The sequence below is a fragment of the Salvelinus sp. IW2-2015 genome, linkage group LG23, assembly GCF_002910315.2.
Source record: "Salvelinus sp. IW2-2015 linkage group LG23, ASM291031v2, whole genome shotgun sequence".
NCBI lineage: Eukaryota > Metazoa > Chordata > Actinopteri > Salmoniformes > Salmonidae > Salvelinus > Salvelinus sp. IW2-2015.
In genome coordinates, this window is record NC_036863.1 from 6,011,477 (window position 1) to 6,036,036 (window position 24,560).

At 41.2% G+C, this 24,560-nt stretch overlaps 2 protein-coding genes across 2 annotated transcripts in view; one reads left to right on the forward strand and one right to left on the reverse strand.

Annotated features, from left to right (window-relative positions):
* Nucleotides 1-10,386, reverse strand: part of slc22a21 (solute carrier family 22 member 21) — a 23,725-nt gene extending 13,339 nt beyond the window's left edge. Inside the window, exons 1-6 of the mRNA XM_023967838.2 lie at nt 9,953-10,386; nt 8,934-9,037; nt 8,373-8,527; nt 8,052-8,223; nt 7,681-7,807; nt 508-605 (exon numbers count right to left, since the gene is read on the reverse strand). Coding sequence (XP_023823606.1) covers nt 508-605; nt 7,681-7,807; nt 8,052-8,223; nt 8,373-8,527; nt 8,934-9,037; nt 9,953-10,351 — 1,055 coding nt within the window. The 5' untranslated portion in view covers nt 10,352-10,386. The remainder of the gene's footprint in view (nt 1-507; nt 606-7,680; nt 7,808-8,051; nt 8,224-8,372; nt 8,528-8,933; nt 9,038-9,952) is intronic.
* Nucleotides 10,387-14,758: 4,372 nt separating this feature from the next.
* On the forward strand, nt 14,759-22,098 carry slc22a5 (solute carrier family 22 member 5). The gene is made up of 10 exons (XM_023967840.2): nt 14,759-15,242; nt 15,634-15,737; nt 16,026-16,180; nt 16,894-17,065; nt 17,201-17,327; nt 17,950-18,047; nt 18,342-18,556; nt 19,338-19,520; nt 21,288-21,423; nt 21,526-22,098. Exons 1-10 carry the CDS (start codon nt 14,850-14,852, stop codon nt 21,605-21,607), a joined length of 1,665 nt encoding a protein of 554 aa, XP_023823608.1. The 5' UTR covers nt 14,759-14,849; the 3' UTR covers nt 21,608-22,098.
* The last annotated feature ends 2,462 nt before the right edge of the window (nt 22,099-24,560 follow it).

A 24,560-nucleotide genomic window follows, 5' to 3' on the forward strand; every position in this document is an offset into this window, starting at 1 on the left:
TGTCATAATGGTGCAGGGAATGAAACCCTCTGTCATAATGGTGCAGGGAATGAAACCCTCTGTCATAATGGTGCAGGGGATGAAACCCTCTGTCATAATGGTGCAGGGAATGAAACCCTCTGTCATAATGGTGCAGGGGATGAAACCCTCTGTCATAATGGTGCAGGGAATTAAACCCTCTGTCATAATGGTGCAGGGGAGGAAATCAACAATTCAAGCACCATTACTTAGCTCCTCATACAAGAAGTCAGACTGAAAAAGGCATTTATTTAGTCGACCGAAACATCGACCAAATAAATGACCCCTAACTAACAGAATCTGTGTGGGAACCCCTAGATAACATTATCTGTGTGGGAGTAATTCTTGTATGAGGTTGGAAACCAAGATGGGGATAAAAAATTCAGTTATATAAGCATTTTTGACCACGTATCTGGGTTTATGGGGCAGAGGAGTTTTGTTTGTTTGTTATTGGCGATGCAGGGTGTCAGGGGAACGGACAAGACTTACCAGACCAGCCACAGCGTGATAGACACCCAACGGATGTTGCTGGACCTCACCAGATCACAGATGTTGTGGGCCACCAACTTCCCAGCCTTGGGCTCTAACTGCAGTACAGTAAAGCACACTTGTCACAACAGGCATGCTTGATTAAACTTGTGCAATGGGTTGACCTACACGCTCAGCCATGAGTTTCAAAGGACAGTTATTCAAATTATGTCAACAATCTACCATCTGTGTGGACAGAGATGAAGTAGGATGGGGATGAGAAATACAAAGGGCCTTTTCTTTTACGTAACAAGTTGACAGCTCATATGTCAGGTAGACTAACCTGGCTTTGATAAAGCAATATATGCTGAACAAAAATATAAACGCAACATGTAAAGTGTTGGTCCCATGTTTCATGAGCTGAAATAAAAGATCCCAGAAATGTTCCATATGCACAAAAAGCTTATTTCTCACAAATGTGTTTACATCTCTGTTAGTTAGCAATCTCCTTTGCCATCCACATGACAGGTGTGGCATCAAGAAGCTGATTAAACAGCATTATCATTAGACAGGTGCACCTTGTGCTGGGGACAATAAAGGCGACTCTAAAATGTTCAGGTTCTGTCAAACAACACAGTGCCACAGATGTCTCAAGTTTTGGGAGCGTGCAATTGGAAGGCTGACTAACGAATAGCCACCAGAGCTCTGTGCCAGAGATTCCAATGTCGTTTTAGAAAATTTGGCAGTATGTCCACCGCGCCTCACAACCGCAAACCATGTGTAACCATACCAGCCAGACCTCCACATCTCGGCATCTTCACCTGTGGAGATCGTCTAAGGAAGGGGTGGTGAGGAATATTTCTGTCTGTAATAAAGCACTTTTGTGGGGGAAAACTCATTCTGACTGCGCCAAGTGGGTGGGCCCTATGGCCCCTGCCAGTCATGTGACAATCCATAGATTAGTGCTAATGAATATATTTCAATTGTGATTTCTTATTGAATGTACTCAGTAAAATCGTTGAAATTGTGCATGTTGTGTTTACTTTTTGTTCAGTACACAAAACAAATTAATTATATTTCTATCTCAAAGCAAGTGACAACGCAATGTGCTCATCTTATGGATACAACTCCACAGTTTTTTTTATTTATTTTTATTTCACCTTTATTTATTTAACCAGGTAGGAAGTTGAGAACAAGTTCTCATTACAATGCCGACCTGGCAAGATAAAGCAAAGCAGTTACACATGGAGCAAACAACATACACGTAATAATACAGTATAAAAATAAGTATATATACAATGTGAGCAAATGAGGTGAGATAAGGGAAGGTGAAGGCAAAAAAAAAGGCCATGGTGGCAAAGTAATTCAATATGCAAGTAAAACTGGAATGGTTTGATCTTGAGGAGAATGTGCACAAGTAGGAGTATAGAAAATAATGGGTTAAAAGAGAAAAATTAATGAAATAATAATACAAGAGGAAAGAGGTAGTTGTTTGGGCTAAATCTAATAGATGGCTATGTACATGGTGGAGTAATCTGGGGGGGGGGGGGGGTGAGTGCTCTGACCGCTGGTGCTTAAAGCTAGTGAGGGAGATAGTGTTTCCGTTTCAAAGATTTTTGTAGTTCGTTCCATCATTGGCAGAGAGAATGGAAGGAGAAGGCGGCCAAAGGAAGAATTGGTTTTGGGGTGAGCAGAGAGATATACTGCTGGATGCGTGTGTACGGTGGATGCTGCTATGGTGACAGTGAGCTGAGATAAGGGGGGACTTTACTAGCAGGCTGTCAGATGACCTGGAGCAGTGGGTTTTGGCGACGAGTATGAGCGAGGGCTAGCCAACGAAGAGGTACAGGTCGAGTGGTGGGTAGTATATGGGGCTTTGGTGACAAAACGGATGGCACTGTGATAGACTGCATCCAATTTATTGAGTAGGGTATTGGGAGGCTTTTTGTAAAATTACATCACGAAGTCGAGGAACTTGGTAGGATGGTCAGTTTTACAGGGTGTGTTTGGCAGCATGAGTGAAGGATGCTTTGTTCGGAATAGGAAGTCAATTCTAGATTTAACTTTGGATTGGAGATGTTTGATGTGAGTCTGGAAGGAGAGTTTACAGTCTAACCAGACACCTAGGTATTTGTAGTTGTCCACATATTCTAAGTCAGAACCGTCCAGAGTAGTGATGCTGAGGGTGCCTGTGTTTACGGCTTTGGGGTGGTACCTGGTAGGTTCATTGATAATTTGTGTGAGATTGAGGGCATCAAGCTTAGATTGTAGGATGGCTGGGGTGTTAAGCATGTTCCAGTTTAGGTCGCCTAGCAGCACGAGCTCTGAAGATAGATGGGGGGCAATCAGTTCACATATGGTGTCCAGAGCACAGCTGGGGGCAGAGGGTGGTCTATAGCAGGCGGCAATGGTGAGAGACTTGTTTTTAGAGAGGTGGATTTTTAAAAGTAGAAGTTCAAATTGTTTGGGTACAGACCTGGATAGTAGGACAGAACTCTGCAGGTTATCTTTGCAGTAGATTGCAACACCGCCCCCTTTGGCCGTTCAATCTTGTCTGAAAATGTTGTAGTTAGGGATGAAAATTTCAGAATTTTTGGTGGTCTTCCTAAGCCAGGATTCAGACACGGCTAGAACATCCGGGTTGGCAGAGTGTGCTAAAGCAGTGAATAAAACAAACTTAGGGAGGAGGCTTCTAATGTTAACATGCATGAAACCAAGGCTATTACGGTTACAGAAGTCATCAAAAGAGAGCGCCTGGGGAATAGGAGTGGAGCTAGGCACTGCAGGGCCTGGATTCACCTCTACATCACCAGAGGAACAGAGGAGGAGGAGGATAAGGGTATGGCTAAAAGCTATGAGAATTGGTCGTTTAGAACGTCTAGAACAGAGAGTAAAAGGACGTTTTTGGGGGCGATAAAAAAGTTTCAAGGTATAATGTACAGACAAAGGTTTGGTAGGATGTGAATACAGTGGAGGTAAACCTAGGTATTGAGTGATGATGAGAGAGATATTGTCTCTAGAAACATCATTGAAACCAGGTGATGTCATCGCATGTGTGGGTGGTGGAACTGAAAGGTTGGATAAGGTAAAGTGAGCAGGGCTAGAGGCTCTACAGTGAAATAAGCCAATAAACACTAACCAGAACAGCAATGGACAAGGCATATTGACATTAAGGTGAGGCRTGCTTAGTCGAGTGATCATAAGGGTCCAGTGAGTAGTGAGGTTGTTTGGGGTCACGGCGATTCAGACAGCTAGCCGGGCCGAGCCATCGGTAGATTAGTGGGGTTCCGTGTGGTAGAGGGGATCAATCCAATTGGCAAAATAGATATAGTTATAGTGACCCAAGAAAAATTGTCCGATAGACTTATTCAGATAGCAGCTGATAAGACAGCTAATGATTAGCGGGCCGCAGATGGGCGTCCAGGTAACGTCGCGACGGAGGGGCCAGTTGGATAACTCCCTCGGGCAGAGAACGTCGGTATTCTAGTCGTGAAGGCCCGGTGGGGCTCCGCATTGGCAGTAAAACGGGTCCGGATAGGTGATTGTAGCCAAGGAGTGGCTGATGGAACTCTTCAGTTGGCTAGCTCCGGAATAATTGATGTTTGCTCCGGGATCGACGTAAGCCAATAGTCACACGGGTAGCAGCTAGCTAGCTGCGAAATACWGGTGTAAATGTCCAGAGCTTGCAGTTGAAATCCGGGGATATGGAGACAAATAGGTCTGGTATGTTCTGGTCTGAGTCGCGTTGTACAAAAGTGGTGATAGATTTTCGAGCTAAAGGAATAGCTGATGACCACAAACCGTGGTTAGATTGAAATACTAACTTTAGCCAGTAAACTGGCTAGCTTCTGGGTAGCTTCTGGTTAGCTTCTGGCTAGCTTAGCAAGTAAGGGTATGTCATAATGTTATAGGCTTAAATGACAGCATGCAACATTGAGAAGTGAAGGAGATAAGCAAATACACATGAAACAAGTTAGCCTGGAGGTAATTTTACGGGTCATGTACACCACAGCAGGTCAAACACACTGGATTGTATTCCTTAATAATCTTAGAGTAGGAGTGCTGATCTAGGATCAGGTCTCCGTGTCCATTAAATATCCTAGATCAGTACCTGTACTCTGAGATGCTTTAAGAATAAAGGCCAAGGTGACAAGGTAAAAATCTGTCGTTCTGCCTCTGAGCAAGGCAGTTAAGCCACTGTTCCCCGGTCGCCGATGACGTGGATGTCGATTAAGGCAGCCCCTCGCACCTCTCTGATTCAGAAGAGTTGGGTTAAATGCGGAAGACACATTTCAGTTGAATGCATTCAGTTGTGCAATTGACTAGGTATCCCCTTTCCTTTCCTTTGTCTTACAACTCCCTGGACTAAAACTTCAGAGGAAAGTAGTAGCTACCTGTAGGCCTGCAATGCCATGCATGATACCTCCAGAAAAGGTTAGAAACTCAGAAACAAAAGCTTGAGAAGCCTTGACTGGACTAGTGGAGTTCACAGTGTGATCACAGTGAGAAACCTTGACTGGACTAGTTGAGTTCACAGTGAGAAACCTTGACTGGACTATTCGAGTTCAAGTGAGTAGCCTTGACTGGACTAGTTGAGTTCACAGTGAGAAACCTTGACTGGACTAGTTGAGTTTCACAGTGAGAACCTTGACTGGACTAGTTGAGTTCACAGTGAGAAACCTTGACTGGACTAGTTGAGTTTCACAGTGAGAAACTTGACTGGACTAGTTGAGTTCACAGTGAGAAACCTTGACTGGACTAGTTGAGTTCACAGTGGAAGAACCTTGACTGGACTAGTTGAGTTCACAGTGAGAAACCTTGACTGGACTGTTGAGTTCACAGTGAGAACCTTGACTGGACTATTGAGTTCACAGTGAGAAACCTTGACTGGACCTAGTTGAGTTCACAGTGAGAAAACCTTGACTGGCCTAGTTGAGTTTCACAGTGAGAAACCTTGACTGGACTAGTGAGTTCACAGTGAGAAACCTTGACTGGACTAGTTGAGTTCACAGTGAGAAACCTTGACTGGACTAGTTGAGTTCACAGTGAGAAACCTTGACTGGACTAGTTGAGTTCACAGTGAGAAACCTTGACTGGACTAGTCGAGTTCACAGTGAGAACCTTTGACTGGACTAGTTGAGTTCACAGTGAGAAACCTTGACTGGACTAGTTGGTTACAGTGAGAAACCTTGACTGGACTAGTTGAGTTCACAGTGGAAGCCTTGACTGGACTAGTCGAGTTCACAGTGAGAAACCTTGACTGGACTAGTTGAGTTCACAGTGAGAAACCTTGACTGGACTAGTTTGAGTTCACAGTGAGAAACCTTGACTGGACTAGTTGAGGTTCACAGTGAGAAACCTTGACTGGACTAGTTGAGTTCACAGTGAGAAACCTTGACTGGACTAGTTGAGTTCACAGTGAGAACCTTGACTGGACTAGTTGAGTTCACAGTGAGAAACCTTGACTGGACTAGTTGAGTTCACAGTGAGAAACCTTGACTGGACTAGTTGAGTTCACAGTGAGAAACCTTGACTGGACTAGTTGAGTTCACAGTGAGAAACCTTGACTGGACTAGTCGAGTTCACAGTGAGAATTGACTGGACTAGTTGAGTTCACAGTGGAAACCTTGACTGGACTAGTTGAGTTCACAGTGGAAACCTTGACTGGACTAGTTGAGTTCACAGTGAGAAACCTTGACTGGACTAGTCGAGTTCACAGTGAGAAACCTTGACTGGACTAGTTGAGTTCACAGTGAGAAACCTTGACTGGACTAGTTGAGTTCACAGTGAGAAACCTTGACTGGACTAGTTGAGTTCACAGTGAGAAGCCTTGACTGGACTAGTCGAGTTCACAGTGAGAAACCTTGACTGGACTAGTTGAGTTCACAGTGAGAAACCTTGACTGGACTAGTTGAGTTCACAGTGAGAAACCTTGACTGGACTAGTTGAGTTCACAGTGAGAAACCTTGACTGGACTAGTTGAGTTCACAGTGAGAAACCTTGACTGGACTAGTTGAGTTCACAGTGAGAAACTTGACTGGACTAGTTGAGTTCACAGTGAGAAACTTGACTGGACTAGTTGAGTTCACAGTGAGAAACCTTGACTGGACTAGTTGAGTTCACAGTGAGAAACCTTGACTGGACTAGTGAGTTCACAGTGAGAAACCTTGACTGGACTAGTTCGAGTTCACAGTGAGAAACCTTGACTGGACTAGTCGAGTTCACAGTGAGAAACCTTGACTGGACTAGTCGAGTTCACAGTGAGAAACCTTGACTGGACTGTCGAGTTCACAGTGAGAAACCTTGACTGGACTAGTCGAGTTCACAGTGAGAAACCTTGACTGGACTAGTCGAGTTCACAGTGAGAAAACCTTGACTGGACTAGTCGAGTTCACAGTGAGAAACCTTGACTGGACTAGTCGAGTTCAAGTGATTTAGTAAAACAACCAGACAGACATTCCAAACACCATGGTGTTCTTTTATTTTTTTGTTCCTATCAGTAGGCTGCTAATAATCATAAATCACACAAATGGAGAGAGATGAATGAACAAGTAGCGGAACAATTCCAATGACATAAGAGTGTTTTGAAACTTGACCAGGTCCATAGGCTGTCATTGTGGCAATAACTCTCATGCAGCCTGATCCAATCAGACTGAACTGATTACTGTCCAGCCAATCATAATAAAGATGACTGCGGTGTGTAAATCAATGACAAAAGTTTCACCAGGAGATGTTCTGACCCACACTCTAAAATCACAAACACAAATTGATCTATTTCACATTCACTGTGGTGAAATAGAGTTCACATGTACAGTAAGTTCACATGTAAGTGTTCTGAAGTGACCTGTGAAGTTTAGTGTTTGAAGTCCTTTTTGATCATTTAATTACTTGTTTTTACCTCCATAGGATGCTGAAAAACTCAACATTGTAAGAATTAAAGCTAAAGGGGAAAAACCACAGAAGGATACCAGTGAAATAGAAGCTGGACAAACATCTTTAGAGTAATACCAAAAACAAAATGACTTTTGTGTGACTGAGAGGATTCTATGTGATCAATTTGGTAAGAATTCCACATCATCTAGAGAGCATGGCTATAGCCATATTGTTATTACCTTCACAATCTTTTCAGAGCTCCAGTATGTGCATAACGGTAAAAGCTAAAGGTTGATCTGGGATTGGGAGTGAAGAAATCACCTGTACAGGCCGGAAGATGACCTCGGGTGCTGTGACTCTGTTCYTCCTGGCAGCATCTCTCAGTATGGCCTCAGCCTCCTCCACTCTTCCCTGAGAGAGCAGCCATCTGGGGGACTCTGGGATGAACCTGCAACATCACAAAAAATAACCAGGTTCATATCAAAGCTAGCCTGGTCCCAGATCTGTTTCTGCTCTTGCAAACTCCCTTGCCGTTACTGTCAAGCCAAAAACAATTGGCATGACAATGAGTGACATGGAGTTAGGATGATAGCACAGACAGACTGGCACTCATGCTATATCAGAGTCAAGTAATTGAATGGGCTTTAGGGAAGGAGTGAATACCCTGCATATAGTATATTACACACACCTACCACCAAAAAGGGACATAGAGGAAGCCTGGGAGGCTGAGGGCTAGCATCAGCATCCTCCAGTCTCTGATGAATAAGGCCACTGCTGGAAGGAGCGTGTAGCCAATGGTGTAGAACATACAAACTCCAAGTGTGGAGTAAATTATCCGTTTGGATGGAGATAAAATTTCAGTTCCTGTAGATGAGGAGAATTTCTAAATGTATGAGAAGTTAATTGGTACATTGGGCTTAAAGAAAACATTGTGCACATAAACACCAGTAACAACTGTGTAATAATGACATTGGATAAATTCATGAATGAATGATCAAGATAAATAAAKATACCTAGCACAAATGCAGCCACATAATTTGAGATTTGCCCCATCCCGACAACAAAGGATAAGGCACAGAATACAACCCAGGATGGAGAGAAGACCTGGATAAATGTGAACACAGTCTGAACTCCCATGGTGGCAAAGAGAACATTTTTCCTCCCAAACCTGAGAGAAATAAAAGTTAGGTTGAAATCATCCACATGCAGATTTTGAGTAGGCTATTCCTAAACATCTTCAATCAGGTGAAGAATTCTAAATGATCCTCCAATAAAGTAAGGATATAAAATGTTTTTATGGGACACYGTGTAACAGTTTTCTGTGCTTACTGCTAAAACTAATCTCTAAGGAAATGATGAAAAGCAGAAAACGCATAGCCATGCATTGGGGAGGAAGTGTCCAAACTAAAGATGACAGCAAAGCTAAACATGTGACATAGGGTTTGTTCCAAATGGCACCCTTTCCCCTATATGGTGTACTCTTATTGAACAGAGACCTATTGAACCTGGTCAAAATAGTGCATACTATGTAGGGAAAAGTGTGCCATTTGGGACTCACAGAGGCCATCCATTACCTGTCAGAGAGCTGGCCAGAGAGGAAGGAGCCAGTGAGGACACCACAGAAGAACACAGAAGAGGTCAATGGGTTCTTCCACTTATCAGCACACACCAGGTCCCACTACACTCATACAAACAATCACACACACACACACACACACACACACACACACACACACACACACACACACACACACACACACACACACACACACACACACACACACACACACACACACACACACACACACACACACACACACACACACACACAGAGAGCATTAGGCCGATAAAATGAACGCATTAAGGGTAAATTAATGATGGGCAAAATAATTGGACATACAGTGAACATAGTAGTTGGGCAATATGAACAATCATTGGGCTAAATCATAAAAAATAACATTTAGGTGAGAAGTTTGGGAAGATCAGATGAATAGGTTTAAAATTTAGTTTAAAAAAAGAAGTAATTTGTCGTTATGGATTATTGGTAGGTTGTACAATTACATTCTTCATCTAGGCCTACTGTGGACCACATGGAGGATGCCTGTTCATCTGAGATCAATAGCCTTTTGTGAAGCAGCCAACCGCAAACATTTCAGAACGTGAGCTCATCGTATAGCCTATGCAATATGCAGTTGGAACCCGTATGGTGAATAGCCTACATTCCCAAACGTTGATGATGGAATATGCTAACAACTGTGCAGTGATGCATAAATTAATACTTTGTTCAATGCATGTGATGTCAAAGATGCCAAATACTTAATTAATTTGCCACGGAATAGCTACAAAATGACAGCGAAAGCAACGCAACAAAGTTTCACTTGCTGCAACAACATTTTACTCCCATAAAAATGTGTCACAGTATAGCTACAAAGTGAGTGGGAGCAATGCAACACTGTTTCACTCGCTGCAACAATGTTTCACTCCCATAAAAAAAAAACATCGTATCCAGACAGACAACCGAAATAAAACAAAAACCCCACCCGTTGTAACCGTCRCAAAAAGTGGATGCGCACCATCTCCCATCTCATCATACCTCGGACACAATAGTTGAGATGTACGTCCCCCGATCGTATTCCCAGCCATCCAAACAGGTCTCGTGTTGTATTTCGGAAACGTTGACATCGATCCCTGGGACATAACCTCTTTCTGAGAAACTCTTTATGACATCGAGTTTGTATCTGGCGCATTTACTGAGCACAATAGTCCCGCTTTCCTCCTCCAAAGGAATACTGTGATTTCTCCATTCGCCAGTAATGTTCGCATTTGCGGGTATGAGGCAATGGTGGGATGGTGTATCACCGATGAACACAATAGACATACCTGTAAAGCCGTTGGGGATGATACTCAAACATAAGAGAAAGAACACCATCTGTTGGAAAGGTCCCCATTCTCCAAGAAAGGCAGTGTTATCCTCATAGCCAGTCTCAGTCATTATAAAGATTGGATGTGGGTTATTAGTGCGGCCCAGCGGAGAGAACAGCTTGTCCTTTATAGGGGGAGTAATTTGGGGTTGGAGTACCTCGCATGTGAACCTCAACGTCAAAAGAGTGACATATGACCCCGTTATTTCTCAAGGCTCACTTGTTCTCTCACCCTGGTATTTAGCTGTTGGTTTAATTTTGCATCAGCTAAATCCATCATCTTTAAGAGGGTAGGTAAATCTAGAGAACACACACAGTCTAATAATACAGGCAAATGTGTATTTACACAATGCATTTTCAGTTATCATTGCATTCATAACTCTAAATAGTTATGATAAGACCTTCCCAGGTTGTGAAAGTAAATAGCATTCTTTTGGAGACTGTAAGAGTTGTTGTATGGTGTATCTCGAACCTAATCTGAGTACAATGATAGATTAAAGGGAAATGCTCGTTTTATGCTTGGCTAATATATCCAGCATGCTGCTCTAAAGAACTGTTGGTGACTGAAGTGATGCGTTCACCTTTTCCTATGCATTTATTTGAGTGGTATCAAAAACATATTTAGATGTTGTGTTAAATTCAAATGTTCTCCTCTCTCTTTACCAAGCACACTGACAGAAGAACGAGATTACACTGAAGTCATTGCTTTCCTGCAGCCTGAATGGACTTCACTTCTGGAGGGTTTTCTTCCTTCTGAACAGTTGAACACTGTCTGTGTTTATGATGACCATGTGGTCAGCATGATATCTGACACGGAATCATTAAAGAGGTGCAGAAAGTTCCTAATGCCTCCTCGACATTGTACTTTGAGTTTCTGGTTGGTTCCCTGGTCTGAGGCCAGCTGTCTGACAGTTATATATACGGCATTATGTCTGTTATGCACAGTCATTTGAGATAAAAATCAGGATTAGATTACGCTGCTCAAGGGTAGATCATATAATATTTAAAATAACCTTAAGTATCTATTGTACAGTATCAGACTGTTGTTTTTTTGTCCACTTTGGAAGTCCTCTTCGCCCCTCTTTCTGCTGTGTTTTTCCTCATTCTTATCTAGTCCTTATCTCCCTCGTGGGAGGCCTTCTGTGTTATTTTTTTCTCTGTTGGTGCCTCTGTGATATCCCATAATGCCACTACATGTGTACTGGGTAAGCAAAAGAATGAAGTAGAGAACCTGTACTAAAGATGTTACTGAGGTAACAGCTGGCTTCTTTACTTTGCTTATCAGGAACTCACTCCAACTGCCAATTAGGGGCCATACTGTCAACTAGGGTTTTGTCCTAGCATATCTAGTATCTACATGGCYTTTCATAAGGAGACCCTTCTGTCAACCTTTCGTCTCTTGTGAACCTCTTTCTGCTGGAGATGTTCCGCAAAGAGCTAGCAGAGCAGATGCAGTCAAAAGGGTATGTCCTGACATTCAAGGTCACAACACCTTTATGAGTTCATCCTAATATAACTTGATCGTGTCCCCAGGTTGTGCCAAAGGGAGAAAAGTTTAGGACTACATAAGACCTGAACAAACAGGAAAGATAAAACCCTGATTGTATCATTTATTTGTAAGTGAAAATTATAATAAAGGCCCCATAATGACCTAATCCACATATCTGATTAGATATGACAAAGGAAAAACACTTCTTCTATTATGTATAGCGTTATGTAATATTTGTAGTGAGGCAGGTAGCCTAGTGGTTAAGAGTAAGAGCATTGGGCCAGTAACCGTAAGGTTCCTGGTTTGAATCCCTGAGCCGACTAGGTGAAACGTCTGCAGATGTGCCCTTGAGCAAGGCACTTAACCCTAATTGCTCTTGTTAGTCGCTCTGGATAAGAACATCTGCTAAATGACTCAAATGTAATAATGATGTGCAAGATTCTAAGATGTTGGGGAGGGAGGTGCTAAGCTGACATATGGTATTGTTTTAAGATGGTCATACTACATATGGATCATTTAGCTATTTGAKTTAGAATTTTAGGACCCCTTTAGGTATCAAAAAATATATAAATATTGATAAAATGGAGAACACCATCATGTTCGTGAGAATTTTTTGTTACAGCATGTAACTTTGATTACCGGTGCATCAATGGACTCTAGGGGGATAGCTTGAGGGGATCTAACAAACTGAACTGTTAATGTAATATAACATGACTTTATGAAATGTACTATAACAAGTGATATGTTTTTAGATGTCTTTTTGTTTGTATTTTTCAAAATGTCGAAAAGCAAATGACAGGATTCCAATACAAGTAGAATAACTTAAAGGGAAGTACCTCTAAATGACTGCCAAAAAACATTAAATAACTAACATTTGGCATTATATAACGAAACAGTCTCTTTTTGTTTTGAAGACCAATAGATACGGGGGTATGCAAATGCTGATGTGGCACAATACAAAAACAAAGTCCATCAAAATCAATGATCAACCAAGCAGTTAAACTAGTCATATTACCACTCAAGGAAGTCCATTATCTGCCCACTCATTGGTGTTGATTAAACCAGTCAACAGTCAAAAGTATTACTTCCACATCTCAAAGATAGCTACCATGTATCTACTCTATGTTGTGTCTATTGGATATCGAAATAAACATAATTCAAGGAACAATTATATCTGGTGCTAAGAACATGGGTCTTTACATTCCATCAGCAGGAGTCACCTCAATGTAGAGAAACATTTGAGGAGTTGTTTAAACAGATGACAATTAGGCTCCTTCCCAGCACTCTGTCCCCACCCCCGCCCCAACCCGACAAAGGGTTTCCACAATCAACTCAAATCTGTTGAGTCAGGGGACAACTCTAATGATGTTGTTGTACTTCAACAATTGATTACCCAGGAAAATAATATTGTCAGCTATTAATTAATTGAATCACTGATTGTAAGAGAGAATAAAAATCCCCAAACTCCAGCTAGGGAGGTTAAATCAGGTCTGAAACCCGACTGAGCACATCTGGTTGAGTACGATCTCAAAAAAAGACAAGAAACAAGAATGTAAGTACAGTTGAAATTCCTTGATATCAAAGCTTGGTGCCCTAACCCTAACCCTAACCCTAACTCTAACCCTAACCCTAACCCTAACTCTAATCCTAACCCTAACACTAACTCTAGATGTACCTTTTCCAATGGCAACTTCAAAACCACCTTGTTTTCTGAAAGTATTAGCTATTTGAATAGACAAAAACTTTCAGTATGCTACCAACCAACCATTCATTATGTATGTATTTTACTGAAGTACATTATTGTGCCATGAATTACATATGTTGACATACAGTGAATTACATTTCAACTTGTCATCTTTAGAAAAGTTTGTCAATTTTTAATGCTATCTAAGCCGTTCACAGTATAATCAAATACTCTCAGTATTTGTGAGAGAAAGGAATGATGTTTAGAGAAAATGATACAAGGTATTTAGTACCAGGACTAACTTTATATACATATTAATATGGCAGTTAAAACCCCCTTGCAGTCTTTAACATTTTATTTTGATATCATCACTGTATGTGTAATAAATCACTGTGTTTGTTAATTTAATGAAAATAACTCCAAAGCCTCCTTTGCCATTGAAATGCTTAGTCTGATCATGCAGGCTTTCTGATCATTCTGTTCTACCTGATAATTAATGGCAAATACCTGGTGTCCCAGGTTAAAAAACGCAGTGGCAATGGCTTCGAGGTCCAGAGTTGAGTTTGAGCGGTCTAGACTCTAGAACATGTGTCGAACTCATTCCATGGAGTACCGAGTGTCTGCAGGTTTTCACTCCTCACTTGTACTTGATAGATTAATGAAGGTCACTAATTAGTAAAGACCTCCACTCACCTGGTTGTCTAGGTCTTAATTAAAAGGAAAAAAACAAAAACCTGCAGATTCTAGAGCCTCCATGGAATGAGTTTGACACCCCTGCACTAGGGCCTACCCCACTTACCCCATCAAAGTAGGAGGATACATATGCAAATAAAAGATGAATAATAATCAGAATAATCAGATCAGATTGTCATGATCTGGGCCAAAAACTCTGAAATTCCAGGCATTTTTCCCAAACAGCTCTTACACAAAAAGGGCATTATCATAATTTTCACAATTTCAGACTGTTATTTCGACCTCATCAAAAATCWAATTTTTAACTGAACTGCCACTTTAATATGGTCAGTATGTCTTTGATGATCGACTATATATTTCAGCTCAATCAGAAATATGAGTTAGAAGTCTTTCACTGATGTTTAACAGGTTATGTTCTCTACCATTTTTTGAACAGAGAAAGGTGGATACAACCGTTCCCTGCTGGGGATTAACACTGGGATCAACTCTCTGGGACGGGGGGAACGGAACAGCTGTGCTCTGTGGCTTGTTGTTAAGGGGCCCTGGACTTACCCAGGTCTGTACACTGCAGCTTGGAAGTTGTAATTCTGTCCTGTTGAGCATTTGCTAGAAGAGAACTTAACTCTTCACTACCCTCCACATCTCTGAGACACATGTATCAAACCGTTTCAGGTGCTCCACTTTTCCTCTTACTGCCATAAGAATGGGAGATTATGATGACGTTACTGCCTTCCTGGGTCAGAAAGGACCTTATTTCTATAGGACTTTCTTTCTTCTGAATACAATTTTCATCTCCACTGGATTCTTTGGGCTGTTCATTGTATTTGTTGGAGCAACTCCCCCACACCACTGCTTTATCCCGGACTCGGGCAACCTGAGCGAGGCATGGAGGAAGGCCATCATTCCCATARAGGTGGTGAACGGACAGGAGGAGGAGAGCAAGTGCAGCAGATACAGGCTGGATGTGGTCAGAAACCTGTCTGCTCTGGGCTACATCCCTGGCCTGGACGTCAACCTCACTGGGGTGGAGCAGGAGGGCTGTGTGGATGGATGGAGCTACAGCAAAGATATATACCAGTCCACCATAGTCACTGAGGTGAGTATATGATTCCCAGGGCAGTCATGTGTCACAAACATTTGGCCATGAAGTAGTGAATTGGTAGTACTACACAGAGTATGTTTCTTGCTTAGATAATTACCAGAAACATGAGTATCTAATCAAACATGCATGCCACTGATATTTGATTTGGAATTACAGTATTGGGAATTGTTGAGTGATCAACATCACTGGGGAGGTGTTAACGGCTTTGGTAATTGCCTGAAACTTCCATTGGCATCAGTGAAAATGTGCAACATCCCCAGCTCCTGTCCTTCTCTTACACTTTTGGGGCAAATCAAATGTTGTTTGTCAGCATGGGTTTGTTACTAGAGCCTTCTGCTGCCACGGGTGCTGTCACTTCAGGAATAATGGGTTTGTTTTCCTGCAGTGGGACCTCGTATGTGACAATGAGTGGAAAACTCCTTTTGCCTCATCGACTCTTTTTGTGGGTTTCCTGATTGGATCCCTGTTGTCTGGACAGTTTTCTGACAGGTACTGTTTCTCCCTGCAATCACTATGTTCCGTCCTCTACCTGTAGATTGCATGTGGAAAGTCATACATTATCTGTTAACTCTGCCGACTAAACTGCTGTCCTATGATTGTAGCGCCCTCTGCTGTCAAATTATAGACTTGTCTTACATCGACAACCCTATTCAATCAAAACTGGTAACCTGATCATTAGTAACTGGTAACMGGATTGATTATGTCTGATACATTTTTAAAATCGTTTTTCTCTATGAAATGTTTGTTTCATTTAACATTATTTTATTTTCCATTTAGGTTTGGGAGGAAGAAAGTTATTTTTGGCTCTCTTGTTGCCCAGTTGGTCTCTGTGCTCATTCAGGCCTTCTCTCCCTCGTGGGAGGTTTTCTGCATTATGTTCACGTTTGTTGGGGCCTCTCAGATATCCCTCTATATCAGTGCATTTGTACTGGGTAAGCATGAACATTAACTAATTTTATACAAACATAAACTGTTATATTCTATGAAATTCATTGAATAACTTGTAGCAATGTAACGATGACCATGATCATAAATACAGACCACAGTCAACTTTAATTAGCTGCCCGTAAAGTAAATGCCATAAAACCCAGGTATCATTTGAAAGTTATGCTAGGCATTGCTTCCGTCACTAAAGGTGTTTCTTTCGAACAGCATGCCTACAGAATGGCTGGTAKTGAATGAATCATTAGAAATTATAAACCTCATTGAAAATAGCTTGATGTTTGATTATTCGTTGGACTTTGTGTCAAGTAATATTCATATAACAAATGACAGCATGTAGAAATCTCAGATTACATATACCGTATTTGGAGTAAAACCATACGTGACTTTAAATGTCCTGTTCATTTGTTTATTAGCCTATTTATTTTTGTGGAATAGCAGGACTACTCTAACAAGGCTAAATATCTGATTAAGGTTTAAAAATTGAACAATAGAAGAGCGAGTGGACGTCCTTGTTGTACCCCTTGACAAATCAAATATTGTTTACACTAGGACCTCATATATGACTATTTACTTTTAAAAGAGGCCAAAGATGGGATCATTTTTGGTTCAATTGTTTTTGCTCAATCATAGACAAAACWTGATCCCAGCAGACATTTAAAAAACATCTAAATAATAATTGAATATAAATTCTCTTCAACAGGAACAGAGGTGTTGAGTAAGTCCATGCGTGAAGTTTTCACTACTCTGGGGGCTTTTCTGCACTACTGTATCGGCTACATGGCACTGCCCTGGATCGCTTACGCAATGAGRGAATGGAGAACACTTCTCATAATCCTGTCCAGTGTGTCCGTAGTGTATATCCCATTGTGGTGGTATGTTCTCAGTAAAAACACATGTTTTAATCTTCTGTATGTCTAAAGAAGTATTTATACAACTTAACCAAAACTATAACGCCATAAAAATACAAGCACTGTTACTCACCTCACTATAAACACTGTCTATGTCAGGTTCATCCCAGAGTCTCCACGATGGCTATACTCTCAGGGAAGAGTAGAGGAGGCTGAGGCCATACTGAGAGATGCTGCCAAGAGAAACAGAGTCACAGCACCMGAGGTCATCTTTAAAGACACTGAGGTCAGTTTTACCATTTGTGTTTGTGAAATAAATATAGTTCAGTAATTCAKCTTATAGGAAAGAAACAACATGGCCTAAAGAGCATCTCTGTAGCCCGTTCATACCTGGTGCTAACATGCATCCTTTGTCCCGATCTGATTGTGTCAACATTTTTAGACAGGTGTAAACAATCAAAGGACATATTGTGATCTGATTGTGATTAGATCTTCCTGACCACCTCCAGAGGTAGAAACATTGTGTCTGAATGTCTTACAAGTGTAGACAGATCTGGACACTGAAACCRTTTAAATCATCGATATAGMCGCCCTCTAAAATCATTGACAGGTGGCATCATTGACTTATGGCATCAATGTGTCAAAATAAATGTAATTTATTTTWTATTTTTTATATTTTATTATATTAAGAATACCTGTCAAATAACTTGCATACAGTAAGGGACCAGGAAATCTGGTCACATTGCAGACATAGTGGATGGATAAGAGACACATTTTAATACCATGTGTAGACACATGAAAATATGGGCACAATCAGAATGTGGACAAGATCAAGGCACATATTAGAACCTGGTATAAACAAGGCTCATTACTGTACTTAATAGATGCTTATTTCATCATTTCAACAGTTGGACGTGGAATCGGCACCGAAAAACAAATATAGCATGATTGACGTTCTGAGAACCAGCAACATCAGATGTGTTACATTGATGTGTTTGTTTTTATGGTGAGTGTTATTATCAGAAATAATAATAATAATAATAGATTGGATTTATATCATATTAGGTTATAGCATAATGTTTTGGTTTGAAGCACTTTGACACACACACACACACACACACACACACACACACACACACACACACACACACACACACACACACACACACACACACACACACACACACACACACACACACACACACACACACACACAATAATTTGTAATGAATAAACTGGTGGTGGTGGTAACTTGATCGTTTTGAGTTTCATTCAAGCCATCTGTGTTGTGTCTTTTCAGGATGGCAGTAAACATTGGATATTATGGACTCTCTCTAAACACATCCAATCTGAGTGGAGATCCTTATCTAAATTGTTTCTTATCAGCTCTTACTGAAGTCCCAGCATATGTAGTATCTACAGTGCTCCTCAGGAACTGTCAGAGAAGACCCTTACTGTCCGCTTTCCTCTTAATAGGAGGAGTAATGCTTTTCCTGATCCAACTCATCCCTGAGAGTAAGACTTTGAATTTTGATTGTTTAAAATTGTATAATGTTTTATAAGATCAAATCGCTAGACGATAAGACAATCAAAATAACGTAGTGTCTGATAATCAAGTTAGATATGTTTTTCAACATATATAGTTATTCATTAATTGGAATAATTGTAAATCAACAAACGAACATGTGACCAGTTAAAGTTTTCTAGTAGAACTATACCACCTTTTTTTTATAGAGGTGAGGTCCTGTGATGAAAAACAATATTACTAATAAGCACACAGGTTCAATACATCCGGTGTGAAGCATGGAAATGAGCAAACAGAGATTGCAATGTACAGCTTGTTTTATTGATTTATTTAATAGCTTCACATAGCCTAAATGATTCAATCAATATTCAAGGTTGAAAACGGAGAGCTCCATACACAACAGTTAACATCTTCAGCGTCAGCGCTCCTACAGTCCTGCAGTGATCCCTCACACCAAGTTACAATATTAACAATTCTATCAACAAGTTCACAAACAGAAGCATAAAAGTTAAGAAGGGCATGCCCAGGGAGAARGAGAGCGGATCTTGGCGAAATGGGCACGCTTGAGCAATTTATAATTCGCTACCAGAACTGCTACTACTGGAATTTGAACTGCGTGCACATTCATCCCTCCCGTCTTCCCAGGGCACGCCAACCTCATACAAAGAATGGGGAAGATCTGCTGAGCACTGGGTGAATACATAGGTCAATCACACTCTGAAAAAAGCTTGTATGCTCACATGTATCTCAATGTCTTTCTCTATCCTGTAGATCTGCAAGGTGTTGCTATAGCTGTGGAGATGGTTGGGAAGTTTGCCTTCACAATGTCGTTCACCGTGGTCTACATCTACACCGCAGAGATCTACCCTACTGTTGTCAGGAGTGCTGGCGTCGGGATCTGTTCTTCAGCTGCTCGGATCGGGACTATTGCAGCCCCATACGTCATCTACCTAGGTACAATCACAGACAAACTATTTAGTGTTTATACAGTGCATTTGGAAAGTTTTCAGACCCCTTGACTTTTTCCACATTTTGTTACGTTACAGCCTTATTCTAAAATKKATTAAATTAATGGTTTTCCTCATCAATCTACACACAATAGCCCATAATGRCAAAGCAAAAAAAAGWTTTTTGCAAATGTATTAAAAGTAAAAAACAGAAATACCTTATTTACATAAGTATTCAGACCCTTTGCTATGAAACTCAAAATTGAGCTCAGGTGCATCCTGTTTCCATTTATTGTCCTTAAGATGTTTCTACAACTTGATTGGAGTCCACCTGTGGTAAATTMAATTGGACATAACTTGGAAAGGCACACACCCGTCTATATAAGGTCCCACGGGTTGGCACTGCATGTCAGAGCAAAAACCAAGCCACGAGGTCGAAGGAATTATCCGTAGAGCTCCGAGACAGGATTGTGTCGGAGCACAGATCTGGGGAAGAGTACCAAAACAATTCTGCAGCACTGAAGTTCCCCAAGAACACTGTGGTCTCCATACTTCTTAAATGGAAGAAGTTTGGAACCACCRAGACTCTTCCTAGAGCTGGMCGCCCGGGCAAACTGAGCAATCGGGTGAGAAGGGCCTTGGTCAGGGAGGTGACCAAGAACACGATGATCACTCTGACAGAGCTCCAGAGTTCCTCTGTGGAGATGGGAAAACTTTCCAGAAGGACAACCATCTCTGCAGCACTCTACCAATCAGGCCTTTATGGTAGAGTGCCCAGATGGAAGCCACTTCTCAGTAAAAGGCACATGACAGCCCACTTGGAGTTTGTCAAAAGGCMCCTAAAGACTCTCAGACCTTGATAAACAAGATTCTCTGGTCTGACGAAACCAAGATTTAACTATTTGGCCTGAATGCCAGTGTCATGTCTGGAGGAAACCTGGCACCATCCGTATGGTGGAGCATGGGAGGCAGCATCATCCTGCGGGGGATGCTTTTCAGCGGCAGAGACTGGGAGACTATTCAAAATCAAGGGAAAGATGAACAGAGCAAAGTACAGAGAGATCCTTGATGAAAACCTGCTCCAGAGCGCTCAGGACCTCAGACTGGGGCCAAAATGTACCTTCCAACAGGACAACAACCCTAAGCGCACAGCCAAGACAATGCAGGAGTGGCTTCGGGACAAGTCTTTTAATGTCCTTGAGTGGCCCAGCCAGAGCCCAGACTTGAACTGGACCGAACATCTCTGGAGACCTGAAAATAGCTGTGCAGCGACGCTCCCCATTCAACCTGACCGAGTTTGAGAGGATCTGCAGAGAAGAATGGGAGAAACTCCCCAAATACAGGTGTGCCAAGCTTGTAGCGTCATACCCAAGAAGACTCGAGGCTGTAATCGCTGCCAAATGTTCTTCAACAAAGTATTGAGTAAAGAGTCTGAATAATATATCTTTTTTTATTAGCTAATATGTCWAAAAAAAWCWGTTTTTGCTTTGTCGTTATGGGGTATTGTGTGAAGATTGATGAGGAAAAAACATATTTAATACATTTTAGAATTAGGCTGTAATGTAACAAAATGTGGRAAAAGTCAAAGGGTCTGAATACTCTCCAAATGCACTGTATACATAATTGCATACTTACAGAATACAAACCYCATTACATTTTCATTGCATTCATTGTACCCAAAATCATGTTTTACAATGAATGTTTTTCACAAAAAATATTTTCATCAGTTATGGTCTCTCTGTCTTCATGGACAATGTTCTTTTGGTGTTCACAGGGAGCATTAACAAGTACCTCCCCTACATTATAATGGGAAGTATGACTGTCACCTCGTCCGCTGTGAACCTCTTCCTGCCAGAGACATTCCGCAAAGAGCTACCAGAGACAGTAGAGCATATGCAGCAATGCAAAGGGTATGCCCTACTCTGAAATACAGCATTGGAATGTTCATTTCAATTAAGTGTATGTTATAATAACAAATATGAATTTTAAATCCAACTTTAATATCTTCACAGTTTGTGCAGAAAAGAGCCAAGGAATGCCAATATCCTGAAGAAAGGAGATACCCCAGAAATATTAAATGAGGTCAAATTCTGATAAGAAACCTTGAATTGCCCAATCAACTCTCCTTAATATGACTCAACAAAACTGTGCAAAGCAGGATACGCTCTATGATAATGTAGACGTAATGTGTGGGGCACCAGATGCTGCAATGCAGGACTGTACCACAGAACAAGCTACCTATTCTGAGGTGACATGGTTATGGAAATGCTTGTACTGTGTACGTGTGAGGATTCCTGATGGAAYAGGGGTTCCATTTTCTGTCAGCAAATAGCAATGTATAACTGCAAAAATACTGTATTACCCACAATGGTTGCAGAGAGATTTATCTCAAAACTAATTTTTTTATGATGCCCTTGGTAAAGCTGAGAATATTGACTTGGATGTAAAGTAAACAATGTAACAATGTGTTGCACATGATGCAAGAGATAGCTGAAGTATTCTAAATTAGTTTTGATCCGGGCCATCCTGCCTATTTATATTCTTACCTATTTATATTCTTATATTCTTACTTTGGGTAACTTTTTGCATTGGAAAAGGCTGTTCAGAAAATAATTGGTTAGACTTGCTTGTTTTGTTGCTCTGAGTTAGACTGCTGTACAGAATATGGTAAAGTGTTTGTAGTGTAGAGGGTTAGGAATTTTTGTTTGAAATAATGTGTTTTTTATGTATTGTTTTCCTGTGGCACATGGCCAATAAGTATTTCTATTAGCATTGCTSGTGAACTAATAATGAGGTATCTTTCTCATTCTAGTGGTGAGTACCGCAAAAAATCCCTGAAAGTGAATATTTTAATAAACGTTTATTATTGTCAGTTATTGTGATGTGAAGTTTATACACCATCAAAATTGTGAACAGACTCATTCATTGAATAAGACTGTAAACTACTACTAGGCAGGGCAAACCCATGTTGGTGATTTCTAATATATCATCAAAATAGATCAATCGCAGCACGCTTATGGACTCATTCAATAAGTTTTTACCTGGTTAAGTACAATACCATTGGAAATGTATGTTTAAAGTTAAATATACAGTACCAGTTAAAAGTTTGGACACTTACTCATTCCAGGGTTATTTTTTATTTGTACTATTTTCTACATTATAGAACAATAGTGAAGACATCAAAACTATGAAATAACACATATGGAATCATGTATGTCAGGATTTGGCCAGGATTGTTCAGGTTTTGGTCACTAGATGCCCCCATGGCGCCTTTTTGAACCTATTGTTTTTCCCTTGTTCTAGTTATTATTTGCACCTGTGCCTCATTTCCTTGTAGGTATTTAAACCCTTAGTGTTCCTCAGTTCTTTGMTCTGTGTTTGTATGTTAGCACCCAGCCCCAGCCATGCTGTGAACATTTGTTTCTCTAGTTGGATTTTCCTGAGGTACTCTGGTTTTGTTCTTGTTTATTTTTTATTATTCTTTTGAGGTTTGTTTTTCCCTGCTGTTCTTACCACTTTGTGGATTTTCATTGTATCTTGGAGGATATTCATTTTTTCTCTTGGCATTACTTTTGACGTTGTGGATTTTATATTTTTTGCCTGAAGATCTTTTTCCTTTATTAAACCACTGTCTCTAGTACTGCTGTGTCTGCCTCATCTTCTGGGTTCTGCCGACTATTAGTGACTGTTTCTCACACCGGTTCCTGACAATGTAGTAACCAAAACATTTTTAAACAAATCAAAATATAAAGTAGCCACCCTTTGCCATGATGACAGCTTTGCACACTCTTGTCATTCTCTCAACCAGCTTCATGAGGTAGTCACCTGGAATGAATTTAAATTAACAGGTGTGCCTTGTTGTGTAACCTTTATATAACTAGGAAAGTCAGTTAAGAACAAATTCCTATTTACAATGACGGCCTACCCTGGCCAAAGCTGGGCCAATTGTGCGCTGCTCTATGGGACTCCCGATCACAGCTGGAAGTAATTCAGCCTGGATTTGAACCAGGGACTGTACTGTTGCCTCTTGCACTGAGATGCAGTGCCTTAGACCACTGTGCCACTCGGGAGACCCAACTAGAGAACATTACCAACCCCTACGCTCTGTATTTTTCGCTGGCTGCCCCACCACCACAGAAAGCACTGAGCTAGAATGGAACAGCTGCATGTTGGAGCTGCCTTACTCAAGAAAGCAAAAAAGAGACCATGTTTGTACGTGGCTTTATTAACTAAATTACAGTTGAAGTCGGAAGTTTACATGCACCTTAGCCAAATACATTTAAACTCAGTTTTTCACAATTCCTGACATTTGATCCTAGTAAAAATTCCCTGTCTTAGGTCAGTTAGGATCACCATTTTATTTTAAGAATGTGAAATGTCAGAATAATAATAGAGTGAATGATTTATTTCATATTTGATTTCCTTCATCACATTCCCAGTGGATCAGAAGTTAAAATACACTCAATTAGAAATTGGTTTCGGGTAGCCTTCCACAAGCTTCCCACAATAAATTGGGTGAATTTTGGCCCATTCCTCCTGACAGAGCTGGTGTAACTGAGTCAGGTTTGTAGGCCTCCTTGCTCGCACACGATTTTTCAGTTATGCCCATGTMACAGTTTTACTTTACGTCCGTCCCCTYGCCCATACCCGAGCGCGAACCAGGGACCCTCTGCACACATCAACAAGTCACCCACGAAGCATCGTTACCCATTGCTCCACAAAAGCCACTACTTCAAGGTCTCAAAGCGAGTGACGTAACCGATTGAAACGCTATTAGCGCGCACCACCGCTAACTAGCTAGCCATTTCACATCCGTTACACTCACCCCCCTTTCGACCTCCTCCTTTTCCGCAGCAACCAGTGATCCGGGTCAACAGCATCAATGAACAGTATAAATTTAGTCCGTCCCCTCGCCTTGACCCGGGCGCGAACCAGGGACCCTCTGCACACATCAACAACAGTCACCCACGAAGCGTCGTTACCCATCGCTCCACAAAAGCCGCGGCCCTTGCAGAGCAAGGGGAACCACTACTTCAAGGTCTCAAAG